The sequence below is a fragment of the Durio zibethinus genome, chromosome 18, assembly GCF_047325235.1.
Source record: "Durio zibethinus cultivar Kanyao isolate XHJ-2024 chromosome 18, ASM4732523v1, whole genome shotgun sequence".
NCBI classification, from domain to species: Eukaryota; Viridiplantae; Streptophyta; class Magnoliopsida; order Malvales; family Malvaceae; genus Durio; species Durio zibethinus.
The window spans coordinates 12,196,389-12,208,411 of NC_143179.1; the positions used below are offsets into that span (position 1 = coordinate 12,196,389).

General features: G+C 29.9%; 1 protein-coding gene across 1 annotated transcript; it reads right to left on the reverse strand.

Moving 5' to 3' along the window:
* Positions 1–6,676: 6,676 nt before the first annotated feature.
* On the reverse strand, positions 6,677–8,835 carry LOC111300550 (homeobox-leucine zipper protein ATHB-20-like). Its single transcript, XM_022896179.2, has 3 exons — positions 8,516–8,835; positions 8,039–8,415; positions 6,677–7,366 (listed from the first exon to the last, which is right to left on the reverse strand). Exons 1-3 carry the CDS (start codon positions 8,625–8,627, stop codon positions 7,025–7,027), a joined length of 831 nt encoding a protein of 276 aa, XP_022751914.1. The 5' UTR covers positions 8,628–8,835; the 3' UTR covers positions 6,677–7,024.
* Between the last annotated feature and the right edge of the window lie 3,188 nt (positions 8,836–12,023).

The following is a 12,023-nucleotide window of genomic DNA, read 5'->3' on the forward strand; positions in this document are numbered from 1 at the left end:
TTACAATCATTTTTTTTGTGTGTTTTTACGCTTCATGCAAATTAATCTCCAAAACGTGAACTTGAACTTTTTATCTGAATTGAGCTCCTCTGAGCTTGCGTCTTCCTAAATCTCTTCCTAAATCTCAAACCTTTAGCTCTGATATCACTTGTTAGGTTAAATGGCCTCAATCCAATCACATCAATGGAAGTGAAATCAAACAATCAATCAATCACACAAGAGATAATAATTTAATGTGGTTCGATCTAATTGACCTACGTTTACAGATGAGAAATAAAATCTATTAGTTGTAAAAAATTACAAACATACAATCCATATCAAGCACTCACAATTAATTTTAATTTTTAAAAAATCTATTTTCTATTAAAAAATTATTTTATTGATAAATGATATCATAATAAAAATTTAAAAAATATATTTTAAATTATAATATTTTATAAAATATATTTAAAATATATAAAAATTTATTTTTTTGTTGAATTATTTACATTTTTTCCTTTTTTTATTTTTTATTAAATATATTTGAAAAAAAAAAAGAAAAGATATTTAATAGTTGAAAATATATATTTTATATATAAAAAATAATAGTTTTAGTATGATTTATGAGTAAAATAATTTTTTTAATAGAAAATAATTTTTTTTTAAAATGATATTGAATTTTTAACTTATTTTATTTTAAAAAACTATTTTCTATTAAAAACAAAAGTATAAATAATACATTATATTATAATAAAAAATATAAATATATAATTTTAAATTTAATATTTTATAAAATATATATGAAATATATAAAATTTTGATATAGTTTCATTTTTAGTTCCTAAATTTTGAGAGAATGTATTTTGGTCCCTAAACTTTGAGAGAATTCTATTTTGGTCCCTTTTTTGTCACATAAGATGCTAGTTGACATCATCACGTGATAACGTTAGTTGGCATTTACAGTCAATTTAGACAGTTTTATAAAGGGAGGGACTACATTGGTACACATTTAGGCAATTGAGGACTCATATATAATTTTTTGAAGTTTAGGGATCAAAATATAATTTTACCTAAAATTTAAAAACTGCAGGTGCTGTTTACTCTATAAATATTAAATTCTAAGATTGTGTCTTTTTAATTATATTGTTTTCAATTAAAGAACACTTTATTTAATTGAAAAGATACCTTTATGAATAATTAAAATTATATTAATTAATTTGAATGAGTATTTTTTTTTCATTCCAATAGATATAATTTTTTATACTTCAAAAAATTATAATATTTCAACTAGAGCAATCCACTGCTTCCTAAAGGTAATCGATTGCTTTTATGTATTTTTTTGTTTCAAGAACGTTCCACAAAACAGGGCAACCAACTCCTACCTTAAGGCAATTGACTTCTTTTAGGGTGTGTTTGGTGTATAAGATTATGATAAGACAAGATAATATGATATTATGATTAGCATTAAATTAAATAATGTTATACTATTTTATGTTTGATATATGTAAAGATTAAGATAGAATAACATATTTATTGGTAAAAATTACTTTTTCTCCAAATTTATAAAATTTAAATTATTGATATGCTTTTTAACGGTATAATAAGATATTTAAGTTTAATCTCATAGATTAAAAAAAATCTCCTCCACTTTGGGAAGATTAAATTATCCTATATCAAAAGGATGATTAATCTACCTTATAGTTCTATCACTTTCTTTATATATAAACCAAACATAATATAATATGATTATCATCCTATTCTACCAATAATCCTATACATCAAAGGATGATTAATCCACCTTACAATTCTATCACTTTCTTTATATATAAACCAAACATAATATAGTATGATTATCATCCTATTCTACCAATAATCCTATACATCAAAGATGATCTTAATTTTCAAAATGCTCAAAACTTAAAGCAATCGATCCGATAATAGAAATCGGTTGCCAAAGATAAACAGTCGACTGTTTCTTTGTTAAGTTTTTTACCAAGACCTTGGTGCCTTTCTAGATTCCATAGCAATTGATTCCTTAGTATAGATAGTCGAATACTCCTTAGGTATTATCATGGCAATCTAATTGCTCTTGCTAAAGCAATTGACTGCTCTTTTGGTTTGCCTCCATACATCGATTCTTTAAATCTAGAATCAATTAAATTGATCATAAAATATTACCTTAAACTATTAAATAATTTAAAATAAATTTTCTTTTAATTAACTTACTTAATCATACTATCTTCATATTTTAAAAATATCTTCAACAATATTAAGATTGTGAAGTGTCCTCATAGACAAGATAGTAGGGAAGTCATGGGTAAGGTACAGTATTTCCCATCCCTATATCTGAATTTTTATATTATATTCATTCTCGTACCCATACTCAATGAATATTTTAAATTTATCTTCATCCTTATCCCCGTAGGTATTTAATAGATATGGGTATTATCCATTCCCATATTTTTAAAAAAATAAAAACTAAACTTTATTTTTTAAAATTTTTTTATTTTTATCTTGTATATTTGGTAATTTGTTATAAATATAAATTAATATATTTTTTAATAAAATATATTAAGTCTAATTATTTTAAAATAATAATTTATATTATTTAATAAAAAATTTATTTACTAAAATATATAAATATATATATGATATGAGTACGGGATAAATATCATATTACTCATCTTCATCTGTGTACTAATAAAAATATAAAATTATACTTATTTTCATCTTCATCTCTATTTTTATTTGAATAAAAAATAGATTTTCTATTAAATATGAATAAAATTGAAATCCCTACAAGATGGGAGATCCATGTTACTATAGCTTTTTTTTTATGCACCAAATTTTACCATGTTTTTGTTTGGAATATTATTGAGAAACACTTTCATACATACCAAAGAGTCGAAGAAAGCCTGATTGGATTTAATGACTGGTTATAAATTTTCTTCCTCTTTCCTTCAGCAAATGCATGTATTGGACCAACGAATGTTGATTCAGATGGTAATAAAATTTTGCTTCTTTAACCGTTCGAGTTCAAATCTCTTTCTGTTAAAAAGAATGTGTTGAGCTGCTGGACCTATGAATGAATTTTGACATGTTAAACTTAGTGCAAGAGATGGGGGACAAGGGCCTTTGCCCAATGGTCACCCATTATTAGCCTTTCAAAGGAGTGGTTACTTTCAAATTTTGGGACATGTCAAACTCTGTAAAAGTTTTCATTTTTTTTTTTCTTTATGATATGAAAAGACATTGAATTTCAGAAATGGTATTATTTTCTTATATCAAAATATATGCATGAATATATATATATATATATATAAACTACTGTTGCATTACCGTCCGAATGCCTCCTTTGGGCCCAAAGCCTGTCGCTGGTTTGTTACCTCCAGACTACAGGGTCCAGTATGAGTTTATTTATTTCATTTTTTATTAAAAAAAAAAGGACCCAAATTGACGATATTGGGATTTTATTGGACACCTTCTACGATAATAGATCATGTAGATTCCTTTACTTACATATACGAATGCATTCAAACTTTCAAAATTTCTTAATGTGAAAACAAGGATCATACATTAATAAACTATTAGTTTGGTGGCCCAATTTAGATTTGAAAATTTTAAATATAATAAAATGATGTAATATAAATATATATAAAAAAATACACGAAAATAATACGATTTAAAAATTTTATAAAAATTATATATAAATTTAAAAAAACAAAAATTATATATTATATTTAACATATAAATATAAATTAAGATATAATAATTTTTATATTTTATATTTATTAAATGCAAAATAAACAAATACAAATACATAAATTATCCTCACCTACTTAGCATAAATAGCCGTAAAAAGTCAAAATTCAAAAAGCTATGTATGAAAATTCGAGTTTGTATCTTAACTTCAATAAAAACGTGATTCCTTTTAAGTGTGAAAGTTAAATTAAATGTGAATGGCTACTAAAATTCAATGGAGAATCCGAAAGAAACAAATCAAGAACCAGACAAAAAAGGTCTTCAATATTCTCAGTTCTGACTGCACCATAACCTGGCTGGGCCCTGCCCCGTGTTTTGAAACAGAGCCAAGAGCATAAAACCAATGGAGTAATATTTATTGGTCAACGTTACCAGCCAGCTTTCCCTACTAGAAAAATACAGATTTATACCAGTTTCCTCCCATAAATTTCATCAAATTCTTACAACAATTAAGTTCAATCTGTTAGAGATTAGAAACTTCATTTCTTTCCCTATGTCTGAGAATTGGCTGAAACCAGCATATTACGTACATGTAATTTGCAAGAGGAATAAACTAAAACAAGAACAGAAATAAGATAAAGCAAAATCAGTAACCCTATTGTTGCTGAACAGAACACGTGCATCTTGTTGTCTGTCAATGTAAAGCATAAACGTGTAGGCTCCATTGATCAGGAATCTGGGACCGGTCTCTGTAAATTGGTTTGAAGTTTGAACTATGTTTTTGTGTCAATTCTGAGTTACAGAATGCAAATGTTTGAACCTTCAAAATTTTAAGTGTGGTGTGTCATATATTCTCGAACATGGTTTTTGAGTCAACATTGTAGTGGACCTCCCTTGACAGATAGGTAAACATGAATTTGTTCGGATTTTATTGCCCCACTGAATAGCTTGATGCCAGAACTCACAAATATGAATGGTAATGGATGCCTTTGTAACTGTAGCTCAAGCTTTTTGGAAACCAGACCTTATAATCTTCACCTTCTTGGTTGGTGATTTTTTATAATGATCAAATCCTTGACAAGCTGAATCTGAAACTTATCTCAGTTGGTTCATGCAACAATTCTTAAAAGATGGCATTCAGCACGCCTGAAGTTCAAATCCCAGCATCTGCAATCTCTACTCCCACCTCCAAGTTATGGCCTCCAAAGCCATTTAAGCTCTAAAGAAGGTTATCTCAGGAACTATCAGATTATTGGACAGAAGATTTTGCATAGATCTTACCGTTAAATATGATGGAAATGACATTTCTATATAGAGGTATTTACACCATTAGTTGCCCTTTTGCCTTATTAGTATCCTAAAAAAGTTGCCCTTTTAGATTCATTTTTGCCTAATCTTGCCAAAGATCACATCTGTATTCTTGTGTGAGAGCTTTTGAACAGATTTGATCCCCGTCATCCACGATACGGTCTGAAACTCCTTCAGTAAGAGAACAAATCTAAAAGGATTGAAGGATGGTAGAGGAAACAATGGACAAATTCTTTAATTTTTCTTGTCTTTCTGCTACTATAAATCTTCTTTTCATTGATACTGTTAAAACCAAACATACCTGCAAGGAAGTATCTTTTTCTTTGTTCTTGATAACAAGCAATATAAAAGTACTTGCAGCTCAAGTTAATCAGTGTATTAGAGTTTTTTAAAGCTATGAAAGTTGACCTATCACATAATCACTTGCCCTGCACTGAATTCCTTTAAACAAAACATAAAGACCATATGCATGAAACCCCCACATCATAATCTGAAACACGGCAAGAATTTTGGTTATTTGGATCTCAGGGGATTGATTATTCTAATAACTACCACATAATAAACAAAAGTTATATCATTGTGATCACCCCATCAGCTCAATGTCTTCATTGTTTGGGAGTTTGTTTGGTAAACATAAAAGACTAAAGTAAAAAAAAGTGGCCCATGGGGAAATCTATGTTTCCATAGGAACATAGATTACAGGAGATTGGCCTTTAATGCTGTAATCAAACAATCATCAAAAACAATTTCAAGACGATTAAACAACCAGGTGTTGCTACCATGTTATACTGAACTAGTTAAACAGTTGCCTGATGACATACTGTTGTGATGTGCAAATGATATTGCCAGTTATGTACCTTTGATGTAACCATCGGATTGTTCTTACATATCAAACTTTCTTCAAAAATGCATGTAGGAATCAAAATCTATTACCTAAATTAGTGATGCAAGCCTACATTTTCACATTGAATGGCATAGGAACACAAGATATTCAAACTGCAATATACGCAATAGTATCATCCTCTTGACGTATTTTAATTGTCTCTGTATTTAGAAAATTTTCCAAATTGTCTTAGTGATTACGCCTCATTTACTGTAATTAATATGCAGTTGAACCATATTTTTCCTCCCACCCGCATTTCGATATTCTTAATTATGTGTGTTACCTCTAAGTGCTACAAGTAATGTTGGATGCTGATATCAATTAACGGGAATCATGAAAATTATGTAAACCAAGTTATCCATAATTAAACAAAGGTGATGAACAGTTTTCTGATCTGATGAAAGTTAGAAGCATGAAAGAGACAGAGGAAGACGCTCCGTTGCTTTGTTGAATGATAGGGAAATGGTGACAGTAGGTCACATGGATATCCTACAGAAGGGGATACTTTCCTTTATCAGATGAAAATATTCAGCTTCAAAAACCAAAGCAATGTCCATTTCCTTACCCTCTATTTGCTTTCTTTCTACCCATCTCCTTGGCTTCTTTCCCCTTGGAATGTGTGCTCAGAATCTTCCTCTCCTTTTTTTCTGGCCTATCTTGATGTTTGCATTAACTCCCAACTAGATTTTGGTCACACCCCTTTAATCTCATCACTGATTTTGCTTCCCAGTGCAATTTTTAAATGTTGATTGTATAGCAAACCCATATGATTCCCAAGCACCAACAACAAATCAAAAATGAAAAAAAAAATGCAAGGAGAGAATCCCTTTTTTTATTCCATGGCCCATGCTACGTGCAAGACCTGGAAAACCACTCAGTGGCACATGTACCTTAACTTTTTTTTTTTTTACTTTATCACAATTCAATAATGTATGGGAAGAAAAATGTATTATTCAGAGCCAACCAACCCTCCATATTGATTTTCTAGCCAAATGATGTTGTTATGTCCAATTCTGTACACCAATCTACAGCCAAAACAAGAATTGAAGTTGACTGGAAAATTCGTAATTTTCTTCTTAACTTGCTAAGCCAAAGCTGAAATGCGTAAAAACAGTGTGGTATTTGTTGAGACATGGGAGAATTGTTCTTAATTCAATGGAAATTTTGCTGCTCAGCCCATTGCCAGAAACCTTGCTGCTCATCTTCTCCATTGAACATATAGCAGAAGCTCTCTTCTTGAATCACTTGATCAAGTTTTAGGCATTGGTGGTCTGGTCTTGATGAGCCTTGGAGAAGTTGAGTCATGCTTGTTGGCCTGATGGATGAAGGGAAGAGGTGTTTACTGCTCAACTGTGGATACGCTTGACTGGTTATAACTGTTCTTGAGATATCTAAGTTCACAGCACAACTGTTATCACTTCCATTGCTCCATGAACCCTTATTTTCTTTCTTGATGCTGATTTCGTTTGAATCTTTCGTTTTCAAAGCCGACAACTACATCAATATATTTAAACCAAAAAACTAATCAATGTGAAGAATATTTGAGAATTGCCAAACAATTAACCCACTTTTCATGTGCCTTGAATGGGGAAGAAAAAACAATTATAACTATGTGTACTCGAGCGCCTACCAGGATTAAAATAACTTATATATTCCTAAGAGGCGCTGCTTCTGACACTTACACTTCATTTTGTGATCAACTAATCTGGCAGAATCATTAAATAAGGAATACAATGACTTGGATGAACATTGTTAATGTTGGATCAACAACTTGACCAATAGAACTAAGGTGTTGTCAGGATTAACATGACACAAAAAAATCTGTGCAAGCAAAATACTACGATAAATCTGATGTAACAGGTTAAATGTTCATAAATCAGCAATGCCCTTATGAACATGGAAGCCTCATTTTCACCCTTTTTAACTTCAATAGCTAAAAGCTCTTGAATGGGAGAACTGAGAAGATTTTCCTTTTCTTTGAGCCAATTTCTGTTCTGTGGACTTAATGCAAATCAGAGCCTCAAGAGTGTATTGGATGGAAAAAGACTCGGCCACTATTCACTAGTTTAAAAACTAAGTTGCTGTTCCAAATTTCTTCCACATCCAAAACCTAACATAAATAACTGCGTTAAAATCCTAGGTTTGATGAAGATAAGAAACCATTACCTCGGCACTTAGTTTCTTGTTTTGAGCTTGAAGGGCATCATTTTCAGCCTTGAGTGCTCGAAACAGTTTCTTCAAGGCATCATAATCTTTCTCCAGTTGCTTGGTTTTCCACCTAGCCCTCCTGTTTTGAAACCATATAGCTATCTGCCTTGGTTGCAACCCCAAAGCCTTAGCCAGCTGCATCTTCCTCTCAGGTTCAAGCTTGTTACCCAACTCAAAACTCTTCTCCAGTGCCTTCACTTGTTCCAAGTTCAGCCTCTTCTTCTTCTCCCCAATATGTGATCCATCATCAGACAATTCATCATCTCCATGCACTTCCTCGGACTTGTCAACACCAGAGAAAGATACTGATCTCTTCATCATAAAAGGTGCACCACCTATAACCAAACCAAAAAACACAAAAATATTTAAAAACAAAAACAAAAAAGAGAAAAACACCCATCAACTTCGACATATAAACAGAAAAGGGAGGCATACCATGGAAGAGTTGTGGAGGGAAAGAAGGGAGGGAATTGAGGGAAGTAGGGGAAGGGAGATGGTCATTGTCTTCATGGGGTTGGAACAAGAAAGTGTGAGGAGGGAAGGCCATGTCAATGCTAAAAATTATTCAAGCACTTGGATGATCCGGGGAGGGGCTCAGGGGGTAATTAATAAGATGGAGAGAGAAGGGGATCATATGGACTCTCATATGACAATCATGGTTGACAGGTTTTAGGAAGAAGACATGGGGGGAGAGGGGTTTAGAGGCTGAAAGACGGCAATTTTAGGTTCAGAGAGACAGGAGAAACACATTTATAATTTTATTCTCCAAATATTTTCAACAAATATTAAACTCAGATTCTCTTTACCAATTAGACTAACCCTTATAGCTATTTACATATGTTTTATTATGTATAAATTTACCCGAAATTAAAGGTTTAAATCAATAACTAATTTACGCATGCCATGTCGTATTTTCATATAATTTTTAGAATTTTTTTGATATTGTGATCAAGTTACATTTAATCTACTAAATTTGATCACAAATGTAATGTCAAATAAGATATAAAATTTTGATTAAAAATTTTGATTACGATGAATTTAAAATATATATATATACATATAAAATTTTTGAATCGCGATTGCAATATCAAATTAGACTTTAATCATTCAACCCTAATCAAAATGAGATGTTTACTTAAAATCTTTGGATTTGATCTATGGTTGTTCTCAAATCCATAAAATATATAAGTTGTATCAGTTGTCAATGTAATAGAAGTTGCAGTGTCACATTTCTCTTTGTGAAGTATTATGGCCATAGTTTCAGTGGCATATGGCTGTTGGTTATTGGACAAAATGCAATGAGAAAACAATTTTGAGGTTCAAAATATAAAACTCATCGAATCAAAGATAAATTTTATTATACAAGATTTCCTCAGTCATCAACATAGACCCTACCACAAAAGAAATGTTTGAGACAATCATAAAAATTCAATGCCAGTTCAGGTCGAATTTTGGTGAAATGATCGATCATTCAAAGATTCGTTCACTTCCCAGTAAGTCATCAATGTGAAAATTTGAAAAAAAAAATTTGGAAAGAACAAATAAGATTTAGTGTTAAAAAATTGAACTCCTTGTAACAATTCTATGTTGCCAAATAAGTTGTTTCACTGGCCATGTGTACTGATGAGGAAACTTGGCAACATGAAAGTCCAAAATCCAATGAGGAAAAATCAGGTGAATCTTAGACATGGCAATTTACCTGAAATTTATATATTTGTATTATATTTTATATAAAAATTATGTTTTATAATTGTATTGATGTGAAAAATATAAATTATTTTTTTAAAAAAAAAAAATTTAAATCATGTCAAGCTTTATATTGTTTTCATGTTGAATTATTAAATCGTGTTTTAAATTATTAGATATAATAATCTGAGTTAAAATAATTTATACGATCAATTTTAAGTGATAATAGTTTACAAATTTAAAATTTAAATTTTAACGTCTTTTATATATATATATATATATATATATAACATCTATTATTATTTTCAAGTATCTAGAATGTGGTTTCTCTTTAAAAAAATTAATAACTTAGGCAAAACTAATTGTATTAATTAACATTTCACTATTTTCTAAAAGGGTGTGTAATTGTTCTGGAAAATATACAAATAAAGGATTCTCATCGTTCCCAAAAGTGGTGGAATAGAAAAGAAAACTATTTTCACCCTTATGGATACAATAGTAGATGTATTATACTCTTTACTTTTTTATTAAACTTCCAATAAATTTAGTTTAATTAATTTCTGCTAAATTCACATATTCATCTGTTATTCTATGCTAAAAAGAATTAAAGAATTCTATCCAAAAGAAATAAAAAATGATTATATGGTTAGTTAGTCAGGAGCATTTAACCTTTAATTCTCTTTACTATAATAATATAATCAACTAATTACAATAAAAAATTATTTAAGGCCCGTTACTTAAAATTGTGATTCTATTTAATTTTTTATGAATCATATATAATATTGAATTATAATTAATTAATTGTACTATTGTAATTATAGGTGGCATATTCCGTAATTATTTATGTGGTTAATTAATGATAAATTGTCTGATTAAATTTGTTTTCATTTAGTATTAACTATGACTGTCGAGTAAATTACATCATTAACTATGATTATCCAAAAAAAAGTATTATTAGTTTTTGACTTTTTTCTTATGTTTCATTTCCAGAGTTTTTTCAATAGAGGAATACTTTAAAATTTTTATTCTTTAATAGAGATAATTTTAAATTTATTTACTTAAACGAGGTACTTCATGTCATGTTAATGTCCCATCAGATTTTTTTAAATAATTATTTATATTTTTAAAAAATTTTAAGAATTGAAACAGGTAAACCTATATATTTTTTAACTAAACAGTTATCACTTAAACCTTAACCACTATTTCTGCTAGATAACACTCCTCTACATGGCACCAATGGGAACAAGCATCACAACCAACCCAACGGCAAGTATTGTTAGCACAATCAAAATGCAAGCAGATAGGACACATACAAGAACTGCAAAGCCCCATATTTCCTGAGCGTATCTTACAATCAGTCATCAACAGGCAGCAAACTCTTGCAATCCATATTCCAACATCTCCAGGCTCTAGCAGCTCGGTTATCGGAAGCCATATTTTTACAGACAAGAAGCATTTGAGGCCTATTTTCACTGCAACTAATATTCTTGGGTCCATTCATGCGTTTCATGAGGCAACTCCTGCATTATTTGATTCATGGCAGTAATCTACACAATCTAACGAGGAACTCTCTCCAGTCTATAAATCTTTCAGGATTTCCCTCCATTCAAATTCTTCAAAAGCACCACCAGCAGCACCACCATGATTGGCCAAAGCAACTCCATCACCATTTGGCCAAAGATTGTACACTTCTACTAGGCCTTGATCTATGTTGTGGAGGATCACCATTTTGCAAAGCATTTGATGCGGTTAAAGATAACTGCCCAATTCTTGCTCTTCTGACCTGGAAAATAATCGCTGAGGCCTTGTCTGAATAATATAGATTTTCTTTTTTTTTTTTTGGAGTTAAAACGTTGAAGCAAAGAATGTGCAAACCTTATATTTTGTATGTAAAAGGAAAAATAAAAATAAAAATAAATGACATGGCATGAGTACCTCGTATAGGTAAATAAGTTTAAAATTACCTTTATTAAGGAATAAAATTTTTAAAATAACTTTTCATAAATTTTTTTTTTCATTTTCATTCATAATTTAACAAACGCTTTTTCTTTTTCATTTGAAACTTTTGAATTTCTTTCAAATTCTTTTATCCATCAATGTTCAGATATAATTTAGATGGGAAAATTTTAACGAATCGATTAATTTGAAACAAATTCAAAACATCATTAAAAAATCAAATTCTTTAAGACTGAAAATAAAAATAAAATTTTAAGAAAAAAAAACAGACAAAATAAAAGTTAGTCATCGTTATATGAGT

What these genes read in the sequence shown, in the direction of transcription:
- LOC111300550 (XM_022896179.2), bottom strand. Translation starts at nt 8,627, where the DNA reads ATGGCCTTCCCTCCTCACACTTTCTTGTTCCAACCCCATGAAGACAAT. An exon ending in CCCTCCACAACTCTTCCATG is followed by an intron (nt 8,416 to 8,515) that starts GTATGCCTCCCT and finishes GTTTGGTTATAG; the next exon opens with GTGGTGCACCTTTTATGATG. An exon ending in ACAAGAAACTAAGTGCCGAG is followed by an intron (nt 7,367 to 8,038) that starts GTAATGGTTTCT and finishes ATATTGATGTAG; the next exon opens with TTGTCGGCTTTGAAAACGAA.